The following is a 20,838-nucleotide window of genomic DNA, read 5'->3' as shown; positions in this document are numbered from 1 at the left end:
ACGTGGCAACAGGTAAAAGAATAGTAGCGTTCAGTCTGCCCCTGAGGGGAGTACATAAGCCCACTTGTAGAGAGCAAGGCTCATTGTGACCAGCATTCCTTGGGTTGTGGTCCATCGGCTTCGGCCCAGAGGCCTGGAAAGGGGGAGTGTCTGAGGCGGCAGTGGGGCAGAACACTGCTCCTTGTATAGTGGCTGCTCCATGCCATGAATAGCACTATTGTTGGGAGTCAGTTCCTTTACGTCACTCGGATCTTGGTTGGAATAAGGAGGTCCGCATAGATTCTGCCCCAGTGCAGAGGACTTGGCTCAAAACATCAAGTGAGGCTCTTAATTCCCAGATTAATACTTCTGGCTCCTCCTCCCGGTGACTTCTTGCTGATGCAGGGAAAGCCCTTCTGTTGTCTCCCATGCTGCACGCATTGAACTTCATGAGAGAGGTGCCATTCATTCCACTGCTTGAGAGAGATTCCCCAGGGCATCTTTGCTCAGTGTGCTAATGTGGACAGGCAGCCTCAATCTAAAGGAGCCACCGTGGTGTAGTGGTTAGAGTATTGGACTGGGTGGACCCAGGTTCAAATCCCCATTCAGCCATGAAACTCACTGGGTGACTCTGGGCCAGTCACTTCTCTCTCAGCCTAACTTACCTCACAGTTGTTGTGAGGACAAACATAACCATTTTCACCGCTCTGGGCTCTTTGGCGGAAGAGTGAGATATAAATGTACAGATAAATTTAAAAATAACTTGAGGCTGGTTAGAGCTAGAAAAGCTTCTGCATAAACCATTTTTGTTCAAATTGGCAAGTTACAGCTGTTCCCTTTGCTGCCGCTGCAGACCTTACCTGACATCTCGAGGAATGTTAGCTCTGCTTCGTATCTCATGGGCAGCTGTGAATCACCGGGAAATTGGTGAGATGAGGGAGAACAGAATACATCTTCTGCAACGAGAATCAGTCTCATCCGCTGATCCTAATACTAGAATGCAAACAAAATTGTTTCGTAGAGAAGCTAGAGACTTGTTAGTGGCCTTGGCCAGGGGTAGGCAGTCTTTGGCCCTCCAGTGGCTGTGGAACTAAAGCTCCCATCATCCGTGGATGCAAAATTGTGGTCGGGGATGATGGGAATTGTAGTTGAATAACAGCCAGAGTGCCAAAGGTTGTTTGACCCTGGTCTAGAAGAGCACTGCTTCAGCTGTTGCAGAATCAAATAAGACTACTGTAATTCTCAGTGTTCTGAGGTGATACCGAACTCTCTCTCACTTTAGTGCCTCTATCAGTGGGGTTGTCAAATTCTTCCTCGTGTGATTATTGTGGTTGTTCACTGGCACTTAGTGTGCAGTGCTGGAGATGATTACTCCCATATTTGTTTGTCTTTTGCTTACATTTATATCCCACTCTTCCCAAAAGGCTTAGAGGGGCTTACAGCACTCTTTAGAATTGAATTCTAAAGAGTTAATAGTCCTGTCCCAAAAGGGCTCACAGTCTTTTTAAAAGGGTGGGGGAGCTGTCAGAGGGGAGGGCCCAGAAGGTACTTGATCCTCCTCCGGCCATTGGAGGGGGCTTTGCTGCTTGCTACACCTTCTGCTGTCGCCTGATATTGAAATTCTACCCTGCCCTGAGCAAAGATTAGTTCTCCTTAAGCCGTTGGTTGTGCATTAGGCAGTAGCATTTGCGGGGCCTTCAGCATTTGTGCTGGGCTTGAGAAATGTCCAGAGTCTGCCTTCTGGATGTCTTCTAATTGTGTTCTTTGTTTGCAATTCAATAGAGTGTCTGTACACTTGCTGCTTGTGAGATCTCAGTAAGTAGAACGGTGATGCTAGATGAGCCTTTGCTGTTGCACCTTTGCTTGGAACAGAACAAACCTTTGCTGACCAGCGCTAGTGCTCACCTTGCAACAAAGGCCAGGGCGGTAATGCATGGGGCCTTTGGCTGAATGGATGATAAATTCATGGGCCGCACAGCAATAGGAACTCGATGTTCCCTGGGGTGGGGTTGGGGGGACAAAAGGTTCAGTAGACCGAGGAATAAACTGATTGCGTGGTGACTTTCAAAAGTGTTGACACATTCATCCATGGGATCACTTGTAAATTCAACAGTGATACTTTCTGAGCCCATCAAATCTTGAATGCCCAAGCTTAGTTAAGGAAAGCATTTAAATTGTGGCATCTGGGAAATGGATAAGAACAGATTCTTTTTTTTTTTTTATAAGGTGGCTTCAGAAACCTGACTTAAATTGAGACCTCTTGTAAACAGACTCTAGGTTCAGTACACTAACATTCCAAACATCAACGGTGATATATTTGACACAGCGTGCCTTCCTTCCTCCAGTTGGTTTAATTTGTGTGTTGGAGGTTCACCCCTTTACTCATGGACAGGTATTTAATTTCACTAAAAGTCGCTATACGATCACTTGCAAACCACAACAAATTTAGAAACTTTTAGGCAGGCTTTCCCAAACATCAGTCAGAACAAATTAATTTCTGTATAGGCAGCTGAGATGCTTAAGATTTCTCCCTGCCAAATGGCAGTGGTGGATTTTCATCGCTTGGCATGCTCACGGAAAACAAAGCAAAATGACTGTTTGCCTTCTTAGTGTCTGATTGCCAAATTCAACAAGTTGCTGTTTGGAGCCTGAACTAATTGCACGGTATGTCTTGATTTGTGGTGTATTTCAGCATGGATGTTGGTCAGGGAGAGGGTTTTTCTTGAACGGAAACTGGGGACTGGGATGGCAGCCGGGGAAATGGAGATGCATGGCAAGAGGTCATGGAGCAGCATCCCAGTTGAGTTTTTTCCCTAGGCAGTAAAGAGGCCGCACTTCACAGAGAAGAATGCGGAAGGCTGCATGTAATAAATGAGGATTATTTAGAAGAAAAGCATGGAACAGATGGAGGCAAGGAACGGAGCAGGAGAGAAACGAGGGGGTGGTAGGAAACATCTGTTAGAGCTAATAAGTCGGAGGCAATAAAGAGGAGGCTTTTGAACGGCAAGGTGGAATAAGGAAGCTTCACCTGCCCAGATCAGATCTTGGAGGCTTAATAGAGGGAAAGGCAAGCACCCAGAGAGACTGGCCAGGCAGTATCCATTCTTGGAGCATTCACATTTCCTTATGAGCTGCCGAGGGATGCTGGGAAAAACGCTCTGGATGTCCAAGAACATGATGCTTGCTGCAAGATCACATGTGACTACATGCTTGTTGATGCCCTCAGCGGATTTTCAAGCGTTAGTCATGCAAGACTTCCTTGCTGGAAGACAGCTGATTCTTCCTCAGCAGGACATGTTCTTCTCAATCAGAGAACAACTGCCAAGTCATACATCATCGGCATGCGGCAGAGGACTTTGAAGACCTTCCTCTGGCCCTGGTCCGAGGGGGAGAAATGCACGAGGGAAGCTCTCGACCAGAACATAAGCTCAGCTAGTTCAGCCGCCTGGCTTCGGAGTGATGGCTGCAGATCCCACTTCTTCTCCATGCCTGTTCCTCTAATGCAAGCCTGCTCAACTTTGCCCCCCACAGCTGTTCTTGGACTACAACTCCCATAATCCCCAGCCACAGTGGCCAGTAGCCAGGGATTATGGGAGTTGTAGGCCAGCATCTGCAGCGGGACCGAAGTTGAGAAGCCCTGCTCGAATGGATGTGTTGCCACTTCCTGCCTCTTGCAGAATGGCAACCAGCCTGCCACCATCCTAGGCTGACTCCTGTGAATGTTTGTGGAGGGCAGGCAGGGACAGGGACGGCCTTCTCCGACTGAGGCAGCCTGGCCTCCGACACAGCCTCATTTTCTCCTTGTATGCACGGCATGTGCGCCAGGGGTCCTGAAGGCAATTCTGCCGCTCTTGCTTGGTCTCCATGCCACCTCCTCTTGGACAGGGGTGCACATTCCGCTTCTTCACCAGATGCTCAGTGTTATGAAGGGACCAAAGTGTGGAACTGACTTGTGACAACTGGCAAAATGGCTACCAATCATAGGCACATAGGAAGCGGCCATAGACGGAGACAGATCATGGCCCCATCGAGCTCAGTGCAGTATTGTCTACACTGACTGGTTTCAGGCAGGATTCTCTCCCAGCCCTACCTGAACATGCTGCCCGGGAGTGAACCTGGGACCTTAAAGATGCTTGACCTCTGAGCTGTGGCCCCATCCCCTCATCTTACGTGTTCACATGGAGTCTCCCATCCAAATGCAAACCAAGGTGGACCCTATTTAGGAAACGCGACAATCCTTGCTCATTGCCATAAGACCAGCTCCCCACCCCACCCCACCCCTAAAAAGAGCAAGCTCTGGTCTGCCTCATAGGAAGTTGCTTTATACCCAGTCTGACCATTGGTCCCTCTAGCTTTCCCAGCACTACTTGGAGATGCTGCCAGGGGTTGAACCTGGGACCTTCTGCATGCCAAACAGATGTTCTACCCGTGAGCTACACCCCCGTCGGTATGATGGCCTAGCCCAGGCGTTGCCGAGATGGCCCACCAAACGCGTTGTACCCACTACCAGGCGACTGTCAGCAGAGGCTGAGTTGGAGTAGGGCTTGATTCATTCCAACAATATTCACTTTACTTTATCCCAGAGAAGTCAAAGCTGCCATTACTCCTAGGCAGTGTTGAAATCCAGGTCTCGGAGGCTCTTGCCCCAGCCCTGTCCCTGCGGAGAGGACTGGTTTCCCTGTAAGTGGTACGTGGCTGCCGTGGGAAGACACCAGTCCAGCACAGGGCTGTCCCTTAGGCCGAAGGCTGGTGCCCGGAAGTAGTCTTGCTAGGGCTACATCACAGGAGCTGGAGAACCGGGGCGGGGTGAGGGATGTCATATAGCGCTCTGTTCCATAAAAACATGGCTGCTTTTACACGGGGATCTTTGAGTACCTAAAGAGCATGCACAAGTGCTATAAATGCAGAGCACATTTTAACCTGCTGAGAGAAATGAATACCTCCTTAATGTTTCGAGTCTAGGATGGTAAATTAATTGCATTGATTTGCCAATGTGGGGGATTGATATGGAAGGAGTTGGTCGCTCCAAGTGGCATATCATAACTTCCTTAACAATCATGAGAGGTAGCCTTCTTCATGACTGAACATACAGTACCTGTTAGCTCAGGAACAAAAAGAGCAAAGGGCAATACTCAGTAGGAGTAATGGATCGCTTCGAGTTCCGAGTTGTCTAATAAATCCTTCTGGTGGTTGAGAAACTAGTCGGAGCCTTTTTGAGTAAGGTCATTTAATCTTTTTAATCACAGGTTCCATTACAGCTTATAGAAAGTGTTGAATGCCGGGATATATTTCAGCTTCACTTGACTTGTAAGGACTGCAAAGTTATCAGGTACGTAGGAGTTACCTTGCAGGTGAGACATAATGTGTTATCACCAGAAAGAATGAATGACCTCTGCTGATGGAGATGGTCTAATCACTATGGATTGCTCTCTGACAGAGGGGACTGTTGTTCTTGTCTGTCCTGTATTCCATGGAATATTGACAAAGCAACCAGAGTTGCTCCCTCTAAGAGGCATTCCCAGATGTTGTTGACTGTAATTCACAGCCAAAGACCTTTAGAGCTGGGGATTGTGGGAGCTGTAGTCAGCAACACTTGGAAATCCCTCTTACAAGGAACACTGAGTGTAATCCAGTTTGGTTTTAAACTCCCATCGTTGACGGCATCTGAATGCGGAAGGACAATGAATTACAGGCTGTCTCTGTCCACCCTTTCTGGGAGCCCTAAATTAGGGCTGAGCTGAAACTGCGTCCTTCATCTTGTGTTCATTTTCACAAATGTTGAAAAGGGCCTCCCATTTTCAGCATTCGCTACCGATACATTCAGGTTGATGTTACTACAAGGACAGCCTTCAGCACTCCTTTTCTCAGCCATGTTTCCCTTTTTCTGCTTTGCCATCACAGCCTGATTTGCCCAGATAGCTACTTAATCCTGTGGGCTTTGGCAACCCACGTGAATGTGTGGATGTCACAATGCTACATCTAGGAAAGGAAGGAAAGGTTGTGCCGTCGAGTCGGTGTCGACTCCTGGTGACCACAGAGCCCTTTGGTTTACCATTGCCTTCTCCCATGCAGGATGAGATGATGCCTTTCAGCACCTCCCTATATCGCTGGTGACCGATATAGGAGTTTCCCATATTCTGGGAAACACACCAGTGGGGATTTGAACCAACAGCCAGGTTGCTTCCCCACTGTGCCGTTAATGAACAGCCCAACAAATATCTTTCCCCACAAAGATCATGCTTTAGTTCAGGCTTAGATCGGCAAAGACCTTAGCTCAAAAATTTTCCTCATATGCACAAGGGATGTCAAACTGGTTTGATGTCAAACTGGTTTGACATTGAACCAGCTCAGTTCGACAATTTGGGGTCAAACCAAGCCCCCAGTTCGATAATGCCCCCACACACACACTGGGGTTTCGCAAACAATTTTTAAAAAATTGCACTTTACCCTCTCCAGTGGGGTCTTTTCTGAGGCCACAGTGGGGTGATCCACTGTGGTTCCCCCTCCCCATGCCAGCTTCACTTCTGCTGCAAACAGCCCCATTTGGACCATCTTCAGCCAGTTCTGGGCCTCACCCCTGTCGCAGTTTCCTGCACACCCCTAATGTACACAGTTCAATCAGCCCCTCTCTTTGTATGAATTGCCTGTTAGCACAAGAGATGACAGTCGCATTTCTCTCTTCTGACTTAAAAAGTTCAGATAACCGTGGAATTGGTATGAAGCAGGGGTTCTCAAACTTGGGTCCCAAGATGTTGTTGGACTTCAACTTCCATAATCCGCAGCTGCAATGGCCAAAAGCCGGGAATTATGGTACTTGGTAATGGCACTTGGCCACACAAGATCTGGAGACCTAAGTTTGAGAACCCTTGGGATAAAAGGTTGTACAGAAACATCAAGGGATTAAGAAATGGATCTTCTCCAGATGACCTTGCACTGGGCGCCTTTGCCCTAAAATGTGTGCTGACACACTTGAAGCCAAGCACAAGTGAGTGTTCTCTTCTGGTCTGCTTAGAAGCTAACATTGCATTGACTTATGAGACCTGGCCCTTTCCGGATGAAAGTGAATCAATGTCTGTCTCCTTTTTGGCAGGTGTCAGTTCTCTACCTTTGAGCAGTGTCAAGAGTGGTTGAAGCGGTTGAACAACGCCATTCGGCCTCCTTCCAAGATAGAGGATCTCTTTTCATTTGCTTATCATGCCTGGTGTATGGAGGTGTACGCAAGTGAAAAAGAGCAGCATGGTGACTTATGTCGGCCAGGTATAATGCAGACATTCTTTTCGGTAGGCAGAGAAGTGACCTTGTTACAGCTTTAGGGTTGTGCTGAATTAACGCCAATGAAACTGTTTTGGAGAAAGGAGGGGGCCACTCTGGGAATGCTAACGGAACACTTGACAAAATACCTTGCCCCCGGTTAACTCCTGGACATTGTTCACAGCTGCCTCTTTCCCTATCCTTGCTTCAGTGCTATTCTGTAAAAATTGGGTCTATTCTGGGGTAATCTCAACCATTCAGGAACCACACATGTATGCAGCGAATCAGATTTGGCTATGTGATGTCACACAGTCAAATCAGAGCGAGGGCAATGTTCCCAGTCTTCGCTATTCATTTGGCCCATTTTGCTAACATCGCCCACCTTACCCCGCTGAAATAGGAGAGGTGCATTTCATGGGGGTGACATTTTTTGCAAATACCCGCACCCCCATTTCAGCTCAGGAGCAAAAATTGACAGAGGTTTGCATTCAGGAGAGGGTCTGCTTGAATGGGAAAGCACCCTGCTCTCACAAGGGGGGCACAATTTCTGCCGACTCCCCCCTCTATCTGCAGCCCCGCCCCACACATGCCATATCTCACGCTACTCCTTTGGATCTCCCAGTCCTCAGGATTGGATCTTCTGATGGTGCTGGGGGTTGCAGCACAGCACAGTTCTCTGGATCGAAGCCCCAATGTATAGTTGTGTTACCTTCGTGTAGAAGCGCCTATCTCTAACCCAGTTACCCTTGACCCTTACTGACTTTGTGTTGCAAACTGAAATTGACACTGGCAGTTCTCTCGCCAGAATAGAATTCTTGAATTCAAACGTAGCTTCTCAGTTGAGAGTTTACAAAGAGTATTCTATGCAGGTGTACTTTTCATGATGTGAAAGGGCTTCTTGAATGAGCAGTCAGTTGTATCATTTTTAAAGCATGCTTTCAGGTCAAAAGGTTTTGATGTATTCATTCCTAGATCCACAAGTGAGAACTTGATGTCCTCCTAATTGCAACTTGCGGGCCATCTTGTCCAGAAATGATATTATTGGTGGCAGACACAAGGCCATGGTGGGCCGATCCTTGCCCTTTTTAACCCTTTAGGTGTATTTTTTCTGGATGTTCCTGTTTTTATCTTCTTGTTTAACTGCCCTGAGCTCTTAGGACAAAGGGTGGGATGGAAATGCAAATGTAAATATAAATAAATCAAATCTGGAAAGGCGCGAGCAGCTGCAGAAGGGCTAGCAATGGGCCACAGAGCCAGGTAGCTTCCTCTGTGGGGAGGCTGAAGCAGGATCTCTAGGGGAGCAACGTCAGCATTCCAGCTGGCTGTAAGGTGGGGTGGGAGGGCTTCTGGCTTCAGGCTCCAGAACTGTAGAATGAAGACGGTTCCCTCTCCTGAGGGTCTGTGTCAAAACGCAGTCCTCCATCCTAGCTCAAGCATGTCTGACCCTTCCACACCACCCAGAGTGCTCTGAATGGGGGACATTCCTCCTTTTTGTTACTGAGTGAGGACAACCCTTGCTTTTGTCACTGAAGGGACAGAGCCATCAAGGTATAGTCTTAACGCTTTGTCACAATAGGAGGGGAAACCACAACCCTGGGTTGGCCTAAGACCAGTGTTGCATCTGAGATGTCTTTCCCTTGGATCCCAGAGCTGTCTCTCTCTGGAAGAGTGGGCAAGAGGACTTCCTCCTCTTAAATCCCCATGAAGTAAGGGCCCAGTTGCCCACCATTCTGTCATCAGCCCAGTCATGAATTGCTAGCAACCCAGCACCAGGTCCCCAGCTGCTACTGGTGTCCAGAAAGGGAGAGGCTGTAGGGATTAATGCTTTCTCAGCCAAGGACCTGCCTACTGCGAGACGAAGGTAGAACTCAGGGCTAGTTCGTTCGTTCATGTTTTCGTACTTTCTTCTTAATTCCTGCGTGCCTTCCTTTACTCCCTATTCCCCCCAGTCATATACTTAGAAGTGGCTTCAGTCTAGTTTAAGAGGTTCTGGAGGGTTCCTTGCAGATCTCTTCCTCATGGGCCTCGTAAAGTCATGCACTACTGAGAAGTGGTTTTTAGATTAATCTATTCTTTGTCTAGAGCTGGGTCATGTGGACTCCTGCAAGCCCCAAGCCAGAGAGGTCGATGTTGTTGGAGGAGAGCTGGTCTTATGGACGCAAGCATGACTTATCCTCTTTGCTAAGCAGGATATGCCCTGGTTTGCATTTGAATGGGAGACGACATGTGAGCAGTGCAATCTATTCCCCTTAGAGGGGATGGAGCTGTTCTGGGAAGAGCACCTGCATGCTTGCAGGCAGAAAGTTCCAAGTTCCCTCCCGGCAGCATCTCCAAGACTCCTGCCTGCAACCTTGGAGAAGCCGTTGCCAGTCTGTGTAGACAATACTGAGCTAGATGGGCCAAGGGTCTGACTTGGTCTATGGCAGCTTCCTCTGTTCCTATGAAGCCATGTCTCAGCCTGGTCAGTGGCTTTCGGTCAGTCTTCACCTGGGGGCAGCCTACCTCCGAGGAGTGATGTGCTCCTAGAATGGGATCAGAGCAATCTCTCTATTGAGGGTAGATCCCAGGAGAGCAGAGAGCCACCCCCATCCTGTCTCAAGGCGGGGGGGCGGGGCGGGGGAGAGTCCAACCCTTGGCAAGAGGAATCCCTTAACACCCTGATTGCTGGCTGTTGGTATAGGCACATTTGGGCCTCTCCAGCTGTTGGTGAACGACCACCATCCCCAACCACTATTGATTGTGACAGTTTATTTGTCATGACTGGGGATGATGGGAGTGTGGTTAAACAGCCGCTGGAGAGCCGGGCTTGCCCGCCTCAGGCCTAGCCTGTTCCCTGGGCCTGATACGTCCTCTCCTAAACGGAACTGGAGCTGTCTGTCATCCTGGAGTTTGTCACGGAGCAGGGCAGTCAGGCCTTGGTCACAGTTTATGACGGAGGGTCCGTTTTTCTTTATAAAACCAGTTGGAAGGGAGCCAGTGGATTATGCAGCCAGAGCTCTCAGGCTTGGGATAAACGCTTGAAATCTGTCTGACCAGTACATGAGAACCGAGGTTACGGAATCCTGGCGCAGGGTCGAGATGCTGAGGGGCTCCTCCCTGTTTTTGAGGACCCCACACACACACACACACACCCACCCGCAACCTCAGCAGCAGCTTCATCTTCCAGTTGGAGGAAAGTTAGCTAATGATCTGCAGCAGGCCGACCTACATTTTTGAAGCACCGAGGCCTGGGCTGACCGGGCACTGTGCCACATTCAGTGAAAGTTGTGGACTCTCCCACCCACCCCGCCCACTCAAAGGGCTTTCATCGTACGGCTGAACCGGTGCTGTTTCATTGAGTCTGAAAACACTTGTTGATTTCTGATAGAGGCAGCTTGATCGACGTTTTGATCACATATATATACCGCCTGATATGTACCCGAGGCAGTGGACATAATTTAAAATAAAAGTATAAAGCAGGATGAAGCGGTTGAAACCCTTTTACAGAATAAAACAAGCAGTTTGTCATTAACTGGAAAGCTGAGAAAGGCAGGTGTGTGTCTGAAGGGCCTTCTTAAAAGCAGCCAGAGACGGAGATGCTCTTACATGGGCAGGGAGGACGTTCCAGGGTCCTGGGGCAGCCACAGAGAAGGCCTGGTCCTCCTTGGCTTTGGCAGAGGAGTGCTGGGAGGAGATCAGCGAGAGATTTCCTTCCTTGGGAGCAGCCTCCTTCTTGAGCGAAACGTGGATGCGATCTTGCACCACCACACCTCTCCTCAGATACACCCACTATGAAGTGGCAGGTGGGGTCGAATTATTATCTAGGCGAGCACTTCCCATAAAAGCCACAAGAAACTCCTCTCCGGTGACTAGATGTGTTGGCTCATGGGTCCTATGTGGCACTGGCAAGGAGGACAGGAACCTGACAGCTCTCCAGACGCCCACACCTTCCTTGGGCGCTGTTGTTTGCACACTGGCTGGTATGTGGAGGAAGACCAGGTTTGCTGCAAACTGCCGGACCTGTTTTCGTCTTTACCTAAGATTATCTATTATTATAGATAATGAAAGTAGTCTGAGGGCTTCCGTGCAAGGGGGAAATGTTCCCTTTGAGCCCAGCGTGGGGCAGGCAGATCTAGTTTGGACCAGCTTCTGTACATGTAAAGTTGTGCCGTCAAATCAAGTGTTGACTCGTGGCGGCCACAAAGCCCTGTGGTTGTCTTTGGTAGAATACAGGAGGGGTTGACCATGGCCACCTCCTGCGCAGGATGAGATGATGCCTTTCAGCATCTTCCTGTATACCTGCTGCCCCATATAGGTGTTTCCCATAGTCTGGGGAACAGAGCAGCGGGGATTCGAACCGGCAACCTCTGGCTTGCTAGGCAAGAAAAACTATTGAATATTGTCAAGCATTGCCTGCTTGGCTCATTTTTCTGACGTAGCATCTTTCTTACGTCTAATGTATTTGGGGAAACCTGATGGGTTTCAAGTGCTTCCGTTTAAATTCTGTTCCTTGGATCATAAAATAAACTAAATTGGCTGTGATTTTTTTGGTTGGTGTGTTTTTGTTGTTGTTGTTTTTGGTATAAGTAATATAAATAGCTATGGAAACTTGGGAATGAAACAGTCATGGAGGTGTCTTTTTGAAGACAGAAAGGAGAAAAACCTCCCTCAGAAGCTGGGCAGTTAGCGTATTCACAACCAAATAAACGTGTGCACTGAACTTCATCTCTGTCTTCATGTGTGAACTCATCTCCGTGCAGAATAATGATGACATGATGTGTGAATCTGAGCTCAGGAAATGTAGCCAAAAGATACTTGGTTGACACCGCTGAATGTGCCTGCCCCTGATTTGTGCTTCATGCAAGTCATGCAAACCTGGGGCGTTTTTAGTCTTTTTATACCGTCCGTGAGGTAGCTGGCTGCTTGAGACATCCCTCTGTGGAGAGGTGCATCACTGCCGTGAATCCAGATGCTTCACAGTGGGGTGAAGCTTCACAGGCCACCTGCTGCTTTTCTTTCTGACTAAAGTCCCAAAGATGACTGCAGAGCTAAAAAAAAAAAAAAAATGTGTTAGGTGGGGACCTTTTGTGCATCTCATTTGTCTCTCCTCTCCTCTTCTTGGCTCATAGGGGAGCACGTAACATCGAGGTTCAAAAATGAGGTGGAACGGATGGGTTTTGATATGAACAATGCCTGGAGGATCTCCAACATCAATGAGAAATACAAGTAAGTTCTGTGGGTGCTTTTGCAGGCGGCTGGCCCGCTGAATAGTGGCCCACATTTGCTCAGACTGGCATTTCAGGAACCCGGCTGATGCAGAGTTAGGCACTGTGTTTGGGATACTTCTGGCAGCCCTGACAGAGTAACTGCCTGCACCTTTCTGGTCTTGTGCCCTGTTTCGTGCTGGCCCCAGAATCAGGAGTGTGCAAGGACGAGTTTCTTTCAGTGAACACTGCATGGTGAAACCTTCCTCTTACAATGCCAAGAAAAATGGATGGAGAAGTTCTGTGAATAGTGGAGGATAAGTGAGGGCCAAAGCTCAGCAGCTACGTGTATCTTAGAGAGATGGGCTGCATCTAGCAAAAAGAGTGGTCCAATCTCTCAGTTGTCGGCCTCTCTTTTTCTCCTGAGTGGCGTGTCTTTGGCCATAGTGCATCCAGCCGTGCAGAGGCAAACACACGCTTGGCCTGTTTGTCCAGAACCTTTCCTGTCAGTGTCCTCCTCCTTCCACACAGGCTCTGCAGTAGCTACCCTCAAGAGCTCATCGTCCCCGTTTGGATCACAGACAAAGAGCTGGAGAGCGTCGCAAGCTTCCGATCTTGGAAACGCATCCCTGCTGTCGTTTACAGGTGAGATTTCCATGAAAGCCTCGGAGCTGGCACTTGTGAGCTGCCACGCTTCCTCCCTGGAGTAACAGGACGCAGACCCCAGCCACTCCGTGGCAAGCAGAGTCAGGCTGCCCGCCCTCCCGAAGATGGGGGAGAATCCCCAGCAGTGCTTGCTTCAAAAGCAGAGCCCTCCCAAAGATGGAGGAGGGTTGTGGGCTCCGAAAGATGGAGAGCCCTACAGGACACCATGTCAGCTCCCACACCAATAACACCCCATACAGTGTCCGGTTATGTGAATCCTGACAGCTGTGGCTGGGCTTTCCTGGCTGCCTCTGACCAAAGGCAGGTCCAGAATGCTGACGCTGCTGATCAGCAGGAACCTCCGCTGTTGATCACTGAGCCTCGCTTTTGGTCGGGAAGCCTCCCACTTTCTAGACATCTCACCTTGGCCACAGACTGTGGTTTCAGATTGCTTCCGTTATTTCGAAGCGCCCCTCTGGGCTATCCCCACAGCTTCTTTTATCATCCTAACTTAGATATTTACGTTCTGCTGCTTCAAGCGGCAAGTGTGGAGGGTGGTTCCTCGGGGTATTCAGGCACTAGGAGAATTAAATGGCTGCTGAAGGCGTCCCCCGAGCCAGCCAGCCCCAAGGCACTCTCGTGCTCTAGCGGGATCTGCACTGAGGGTCTTGTTGCCATGGGGACTCTTGAGCCGTGGTGATTTCTGTTTCCTGGATAGACACCAGATCAATGGGGCAGTGATTTCCCGTTGTGGGCAGCCCGAGGTCAGCTGGTGGGGCTGGAGAAACGCCGACGATGAGCACCTTGTCCAGTCCGTGGCCAAAGCATGTGCCTCCGATTCCAAGTCCAACAGCAGCAAACTGATGAATGGCAGCTGTTCGCGGGAATTCTCCAGTGGGGGAGACCTCTCAGATGCGGAGTTCGGTAAGCGCAGCCCGCTGCCCGTCTCGTTGCCCATCCCATCCTGGCCGGCACTTGCTGTGAAGGGACCTCGCAGGTGCTCCCTCCCCTTGTGGCTCCACCACCTGCCTTGGAGTGTCCGTGCTTTCTAAATCTTCACCAGACATTTCTGTAAACTCCGCCGCATCAGCTGCGTCATGTGGGTTTAGCTCCTTTTCAGTTGACATGCTTTGTAAAGTCAGGAGGCTGGCTGTTCTCTTGGGAGCCGGTTGCTGACAGGAGACAGGTTTACATGACCTGAACAGTGGTCCGGCATGTGGCATCACATGGCCTGGAGGAGGCTGTGCCTCAAAATCTCCTTCTCCATGGTAGGAAAAGGCACTGGTTCCAACCTTTGCCTTTGAAAATGGTATTCGAAGGCACTGGTTCCAAGCTTTGCCTGTGATTCTTACGCTGTCGCATGAGTGAGGCGTGGATGCCAGTTCCCATGACAGCTCCCTTGCATACAGTTTGGCTAGTCTGAATTCAGTGGGATCCAACCCACCTGACGGCATGCAGGACCGTAGCCCAGATGCAGACGTTTTGTGTGCTCTCTGGGCCTGGGCCTGAAGTGTGCCGATGACTGCCTTTAGAATGACACATTGGGTTTCCTCCTTGCCGTCTTCTGCAGACTCCTCCATCTCCAATGCCTCAGGAGCAGAAAGTTTAGCCATTCAGCCTCAGAAACTCCTGATCCTCGATGCGCGCTCGTATGCGGCTGCCGTGGCCAACAGGGCCAAGGGGGGAGGTTGCGAATGCCCAGGTAAGCGGTGGCCATCGTGCTTGCGGCTTTGTGTCCAGCGGGAATGACAGCTGGTCTAAAACAGGCTGATCCAGTTTAGACAAGGCAGAAAAAGAAAGTGGGGAGGGGCTCTCAAGTGTAAACATCCCCAAAAGGAGTCGCCTTAGAACAAGGACTGGTGGCCCACAGACTAGATCCAGCCTCTCAAGCAGAGATGGGCAACCCTGGCTCTCTGGCCGTTGCTGAACTACATCATCTCCAGTTGCAATTTATTGGGCATTGTTGTTCAGCAACAGCTGGAGAACCAAGGTTGCTTGAGAGCAGGCCTGCTCAACTTCGGCCCCCAGCTGTTTTTGGACTACAACTCCCATGCTCCCCAGCCACAGTGGCCAATAGCCAGGGATTATGGGAGTTGTAGGCCAACCTCTGCAGGAGGTCCTCCGTTGAGCGGCCCTGTTCTAGAGCCTACCCCAGTTCTAAAGAAACTCTATTTTTGCTCTTGGAGGTCGTATCAGATTTTCATTCAAGTATTATTGTGGGTTTTTTTTTTTAAGTTCGGTTATTTTTGCTTTAAGAAGAGCTGTCAAATTCCATGGATATTCCATACAGATGTTATGTTGATTCCTTGTTTGCATACTGGAAAGAAAAAGCATCACTGTGGTGAGGAGAGCTGGTCTTGTGCTAACAAGCATGAATTGTCCCCTTTGCTATGCAGGGTCTGTTCTAGTTTGCATTTGTATGGGTAACCACGTGTGAGCACTGTAAGATATTCCCCTTTAGGGGAGGGGGCCGCTCTGGGAAGAGCACCTGCCTGCTTGCATGCAGAAGGCCCCAAGTTCCCTCCCTGGCAGCATCTCCAAGAGAGGGCTGAGAGAGACTTCTGCCTACAACCTTGGAGAAGCCGCTGCCAGCCTGTGTAGACAGTACTGAGCTAGATGGACCAATGGTCTGACTCAGTATATGGCAGCTTCCTCTGTTGCTATTTGCCGCCTCTTGGCCTTTCAAGAAGCAGCTTCGATGCTCAGTCCCTCCCCTACCCCAGAGGCCCTCTTAGTGCACTGGTGCTCCATAGCAGCAAATGTGACCCCTGCTTAATGAGCAGGGGGAGAGCAACTGGCCCTCTCCATCCCCAGCACAGCATCCCTCCAGTGGCTGTGGCTGGGGTCTAGCTTACTTTTCTTTTTAGATGGCGAGCCCTTTTGGTTCAGGGAACCAATTTGTTCTTTATTTTCTGTGTAAATCACCTTGAAAAGAGAACTCTCAGCAGGACTCTGTCCTCTTCTACGTGCACCACCTTATATGGCTCTGGTGATGCTAATTCTCCTGAAATGGACAAGATGTTAAAATACAGCACACTGTGCCAAAATGTCTGAGGCAGAGGTCCGCCACCTTGGGTCCCCACATATTGTTGGACTACAAGTCCCATCATTCTCACTTGCACCAACCAAAGGCCGTGGTGCCTGGGGTTGATGGGAGTTGTAGTCCAGCACCTGGGGATCCGAGATTGGGAGCCCTGCTCTGTCTTTCTCTCTCAACCCACCCTATCCCAGTCGTGACACCTTACTAATGGAGGCAGTTGTCCGAATTGTGTTTAGTGGTGATAAAGAATTCACCCGAAACCAGTTGCAGAGGGAAGGCATAGTTCCCATTATTGGGACTGGTGGACAAATGCCTCCCTGTGTTTTCTCTGCACTGGGTTAGAATAACTCCCTCTCTTCTGTCCCAACAATCCCCCTTTGTTGCAGTGTTTGGAGTGCCTGAGAATCCCTCGGCCAGAGAGGGCCGATGAGCGAGCGGTGCTTAGCACAGGCGACAGCTGCCGCCGGCCTGTTTGTGCAGCAAAGCTTCTTCATTCATTGAGTCTCTGCCTTGTTTGAAGTGCCTTCTCTTCTGCTTCTGCTTTTTCACAGAGTATTATCCAAACTGTGAAGTAGTGTTCATGGGAATGGCCAACATCCATTCCATCCGGAAGAGCTTCCAGTCGCTGCGGCTGCTTTGCACCCAGATGCCGGACCCGGGAAAGTAAGAGGCTGCCCCTTCACTCTCCCCCCGCTTGCATTAAATCATATCTGTTCTCTATCTAATTAAGATACAGGACTAATCCGTTCTGTATCTAATTAAGCCTGAATTTGTGCTTGGAAAAGGTCAGGTGGCAAAGTTTGGGGCCTGTGGTTTGGCCCAGAAGCCAGCCGGTCAGCCTTTGCCGTGGGCTTCCCTCCTGCAGGTGCCCTCTCCTCTCCAGGACTCTCCTTCAAAGGGACTTGTGCAGGGGTGTCGTGGAGAGGGGAGGCGCAGGGGCGGAGTGCCAGTACTCCTTGGCTTCTCTGTCCGTCAGGGTGGGCATGGCCCTGGGACTGTCGCCTTCTGAGAGCGCCTTCTGCGTTTGCAACTCCGCCACTGGGCTTGTGCCCGTCCTCCTTGAACAGTGGTGTCTGGTCACCCTGGATCTGTGAAAAGGCCGCCTGCTCGCTAGCACTGTGTTGCCAACTTTGGCCACCTAGGTGGTGCTTCTGGAGTCACCTCTCAGGCACTGCAGTGTTGCCAATCAGAACCGCTCTTGAGCAAACTGAGTTAGGCACACAGGCAGAGTGGCTTGCATGAAACAGATCGGTCCATAACGTTGCACTTGTATCCCGCCTTTTCGCAGTAGCCTGTTTTGGGCTTTCCCCATGTTCATCTCCCAGTGATGCTGTCACCTGACCCAAGACCACTCGCATCTCCCTGGTCCAGACCTAACACTATATCACTAAGAAGTGCGTTCATGGGTTTAAGGCTTCAGACAGCTCACTATTGCAGGGGTTTCTAACTGAATACCAGTACCCATAGGGGTAGTCCCAAGGGTTACTCTCCTCTCTCCCATGTTGCAGCTGCACTATCTGAGGATCACCAGCTTGAAGCCAATGTGTCAGTCACAGAAGGGGAGGGAAGTGGGTGAAGACCCTCCTGGTTAGCTGGCTATGGACTGAAGTGCAGCATACTCTTCTGCTCAGCCTGACAGATAGACTTCCGAAAATAAGCGATGGCAAATTTGGCACTTTGTACTCCTATTGAAATCAATGGGACAAGTTAACTTAAGGGGTGTGTGTGCGTGCGTGTGTGTGTGTGTGTGTGTGTGTGTGTGCGTGCGTGCACTCCCTTCCTCTCCTCCTCCTGTCCCAAGCACGGTACCTTTTGTTTCTTTTTAGCTTGTGAGCCCTTTGGGGACAGGGATCCATCTTTACTTATTTATTACTTCTCTGTGTAAACTGCTCTGGACACTTTTGTTGAAGAGCGGTATATAAATATTGATGGTGGTTGAAGGCTGGGAATCCCTGCACTTTGGGATGGGAGGCACCAGGTGTTGTGGCCAGTCTCCACACCACGCCCTTGGTGTGGAGAATCTGTATTTGCTGACAAAATCAGGTTAAAGGGCTAATGTATTCTGTCTCTTATTGCCTACTAGATACAGAGCCCAGCGAGAGATTTCTACTCCCTCGGTTAAAATCCATGAAAGCCCTGCCTTCCGATTTATGTTATCTCTTGGGCGGCACAAATGCTTTTGTAACCCACAAGGTGGCTTTGTTTGGCTTGGCAGCAAAGATGATTAGGGTGGGTGGTGGATTGGCCCAAAACGTTGCAAATGGTCACAGAGATCAGGAAAGGTAGAAGAGGCTGGAATGCAGCCAACGGCGGTCGGGTGTGGGGTGTGTGTGTGTGTGTGTGTGTGTCTACTGTTTGACAGTAGGGTTTACTCTGCAGAGGTTGATGCTGTTCTGTCTTGGCCTGTGGCTAGTACAATAAAGTTTGATCTGATCTGAGCACTGCCTACTAGCCCAGAGGCTTTCAGACTTCTACTTGAGGAATCCTTTCCACTTTGGATCTGCCAGCAGAGGGACACCTCTGGGTCTGCCCTCAAGCCCTTCCATGGGGCAGAGGATTCAAGGGTGTTGTGCTCCAGACATCCCGGGGCCTATCTGCACATGCTCTGCCCAGGCACCAGGAGTCTGGCACAGCCTCGCTTCGGGTTACACGTTTGTGTTGGCTGTTTTGGAGAGAAACACAAGAAACGCTCACTGAATTAGTTTATGCATTTATTTAGAAGAGACAGAGAAAAGTGCATTATAAAAAGCAATATGGATCAGAATTATCCAGCTCACACTCCAACTACCCAGAACCAGGATGGGGGGAATAAGAAAAGGCGAGGTGAGGGGGAGAGGAGAGATCAAAGCAGAGTCCGTTCACTTATCCCACTAGGGCAGCTGCTAGGCTTTTGATGCTTTGGGTACACCGCTTCCCAAAGGCCGGGGGGGGGTGTCGGGGGGCCTCCAGAGCTCGCAGCTTGGTGAGATGCCAAGCCTCTCGGGTCTTCTACTTTCCAGTCCCCCCCTGTTTTGTACCCCGCTTCCATGTGTACCTCAAAGTTTCACCCCACAGAGGCCTTCCCTCTGCCAGTTTTTAAAAATCATTGTCCTTGAGCAGCAAAAGCCCCCCCCCCCATCTCTTCAGGTTGATCTTTGCAATTAATCAGAACAGGGAAGAAGGGGAGGGTGTGAATCTCGGGTGAACGATGAAGCAGGGCCTGAGCTGTTCTGATATAACACCGCTCAAAAGCAAGAAACATATCCAAGAGCAGACATTGGCCAGGTGGCTCGGAGGCAATTACAGAGGCATTTCACAGCCATGTCTCTAAGCAAGCAGTTATCTTGACTTCCCACAATCCCACCCACCCCCCACGCCCACCTCCCTGGATGCATGCCTCTTAGCTAGAGAGCTCTGAGCGGTTCTGTTCATTTTGAGAAATACGGGCCAGCCCGTTTGTTCATGACCAGGCCGCCCTTGCCACTTATTATTATTATTACATTTCTATCCCGCTCTTCCTCCAAGGAGCCCAGAGCGGTGTACTACATACTTGAGTTTCTCTTTCACAACAACCCTGTGAAGTAGGCTAGGCTGAGAGAGAAGCGACTGGCCCAGAGTCACCCAGCAAGTCTCAGGGCTGAATGGGGATTTGAACTCGGGCCTCCCCGGTCCTAGTCCAGCACTCTAGCCACTACACCACGCTGGCTCTCATGCCGAGTGCCCACCGCCAGCCCTGCTGTGCTGTGCCCTTGCCCAGGAAGACCGGCAAAGCTCCTCCGCTCGTAGGAGAGGCCCGGTCGTTCTGAGTGAATGGCAGGTGCCCTCCAGTTGTGGCTGTCCCAGGAACGGGGTCGGTCACCCGAAGAGGCGTTCTCCCTCCTCTGAAGACGGTTCTCCCTCCTCTGCTCTTGCTCTGCAGCTGGCTGTCGGCTCTGGAGAGCACCAAGTGGCTGCAGCACCTCTCCGTGCTCCTGAAGTCCGCCCTGCTGGTGGTCCATGCGGTGGACAGAGACCAGCGGCCCGTCTTGGTCCACTGCTCCGACGGCTGGGACCGAACCCCACAGATTGTGGCGCTGGCCAAGCTGCTGCTGGATCCGTATTACAGAACCGTCGAGGTTGGTGGGGAGCAGACCTGGAGGCCGGGGTGCCTCCAGACCTGGTTGGAAAGGCTGCCGAGCCAGATGGCGGCCTGGAGCAGAAGGCTTAGTTGGGCTGGGGGTGGGGGGCGCGGGGGGGCGGTTGAATGCCGAAAAGAGAGATGGAGGACCCCGAGAAGGCTGAGGTGGTGCCCGGGAGTAGCGGAGGTGGCCTTACTGGGGGCTGAGGGTGTCTTGTGTGTGCTGTTAAGGACGGCAATCATCCTCCGGCGAAGTCCTTTCCACAAGGCTCATCCCAATGTCACTTACAGAGAAGTTCCCAGAGAATTGTGCCCCGTGTGAGTTGCCTGCGGTGGGGAGGGGAGTGAGAGCTCCTCTGGATTGGCCCCCCAACGGGCCCTGTGAAACCGAAAGGGATTCAGTGCGCATGTCTGGCTTTCCTTTCCTCTCCTCAGGGTTTCCAGGTGCTAGTGGAGACAGAGTGGCTGGATTTTGGCCACAAGTTTGCTGACCGCTGTGGCCATGGTGAGAATTCGGAGGACCTGAACGAACGCTGCCCGGTGTTCTTGCAGTGGCTGGACTGTGTGCATCAACTCCAGCGGCAATTCCCCTGCTCTTTTGAGTTTAACGAAGCATTCCTTGTGAGTGGAGCCCTCTCTTCACA

General features: G+C 50.5%; 1 protein-coding gene across 20 annotated transcripts in view; it reads left to right on the top strand.

Moving 5' to 3' along the window:
* MTMR3 (myotubularin related protein 3) overlaps positions 1-20,838 on the top strand; it is an 81,822-nt gene that overhangs the window by 44,201 nt on the left and 16,783 nt on the right. For 15 of the 20 annotated variants that reach the window (XR_008312511.1, XR_008312510.1, XM_053280044.1 and 12 more), the window contains 10 exons: positions 1,762-1,794; positions 5,226-5,308; positions 7,070-7,236; positions 12,339-12,435; positions 12,945-13,058; positions 13,777-13,982; positions 14,629-14,760; positions 16,650-16,761; positions 19,997-20,192; positions 20,630-20,815. Coding sequence is in view for 18 of the 20 variants with exons in the window: in XM_053280044.1 (XP_053136019.1) it covers positions 1,762-1,794; positions 5,226-5,308; positions 7,070-7,236; positions 12,339-12,435; positions 12,945-13,058; positions 13,777-13,982; positions 14,629-14,760; positions 16,650-16,761; positions 19,997-20,192; positions 20,630-20,815 (1,326 nt within the window). In the remaining 2 variants the exon portion in view is untranslated. The remainder of the gene's footprint in view (positions 1-1,761; positions 1,795-5,225; positions 5,309-7,069; positions 7,237-12,338; positions 12,436-12,944; positions 13,059-13,776; positions 13,983-14,628; positions 14,761-16,649; positions 16,762-19,996; positions 20,193-20,629; positions 20,816-20,838) is intronic. The other 5 variants (XM_053280055.1, XM_053280048.1, XM_053280050.1 and 2 more) reach the window with 2 other exon arrangements.

This window comes from Hemicordylus capensis, chromosome 15 (assembly GCF_027244095.1).
Source record: "Hemicordylus capensis ecotype Gifberg chromosome 15, rHemCap1.1.pri, whole genome shotgun sequence".
Classification (NCBI taxonomy): Eukaryota; Metazoa; Chordata; class Lepidosauria; order Squamata; family Cordylidae; genus Hemicordylus; species Hemicordylus capensis.
Note: the sequence above shows the minus strand (reverse complement) of the source record. Positions and strands in the feature narration are given on the sequence as shown.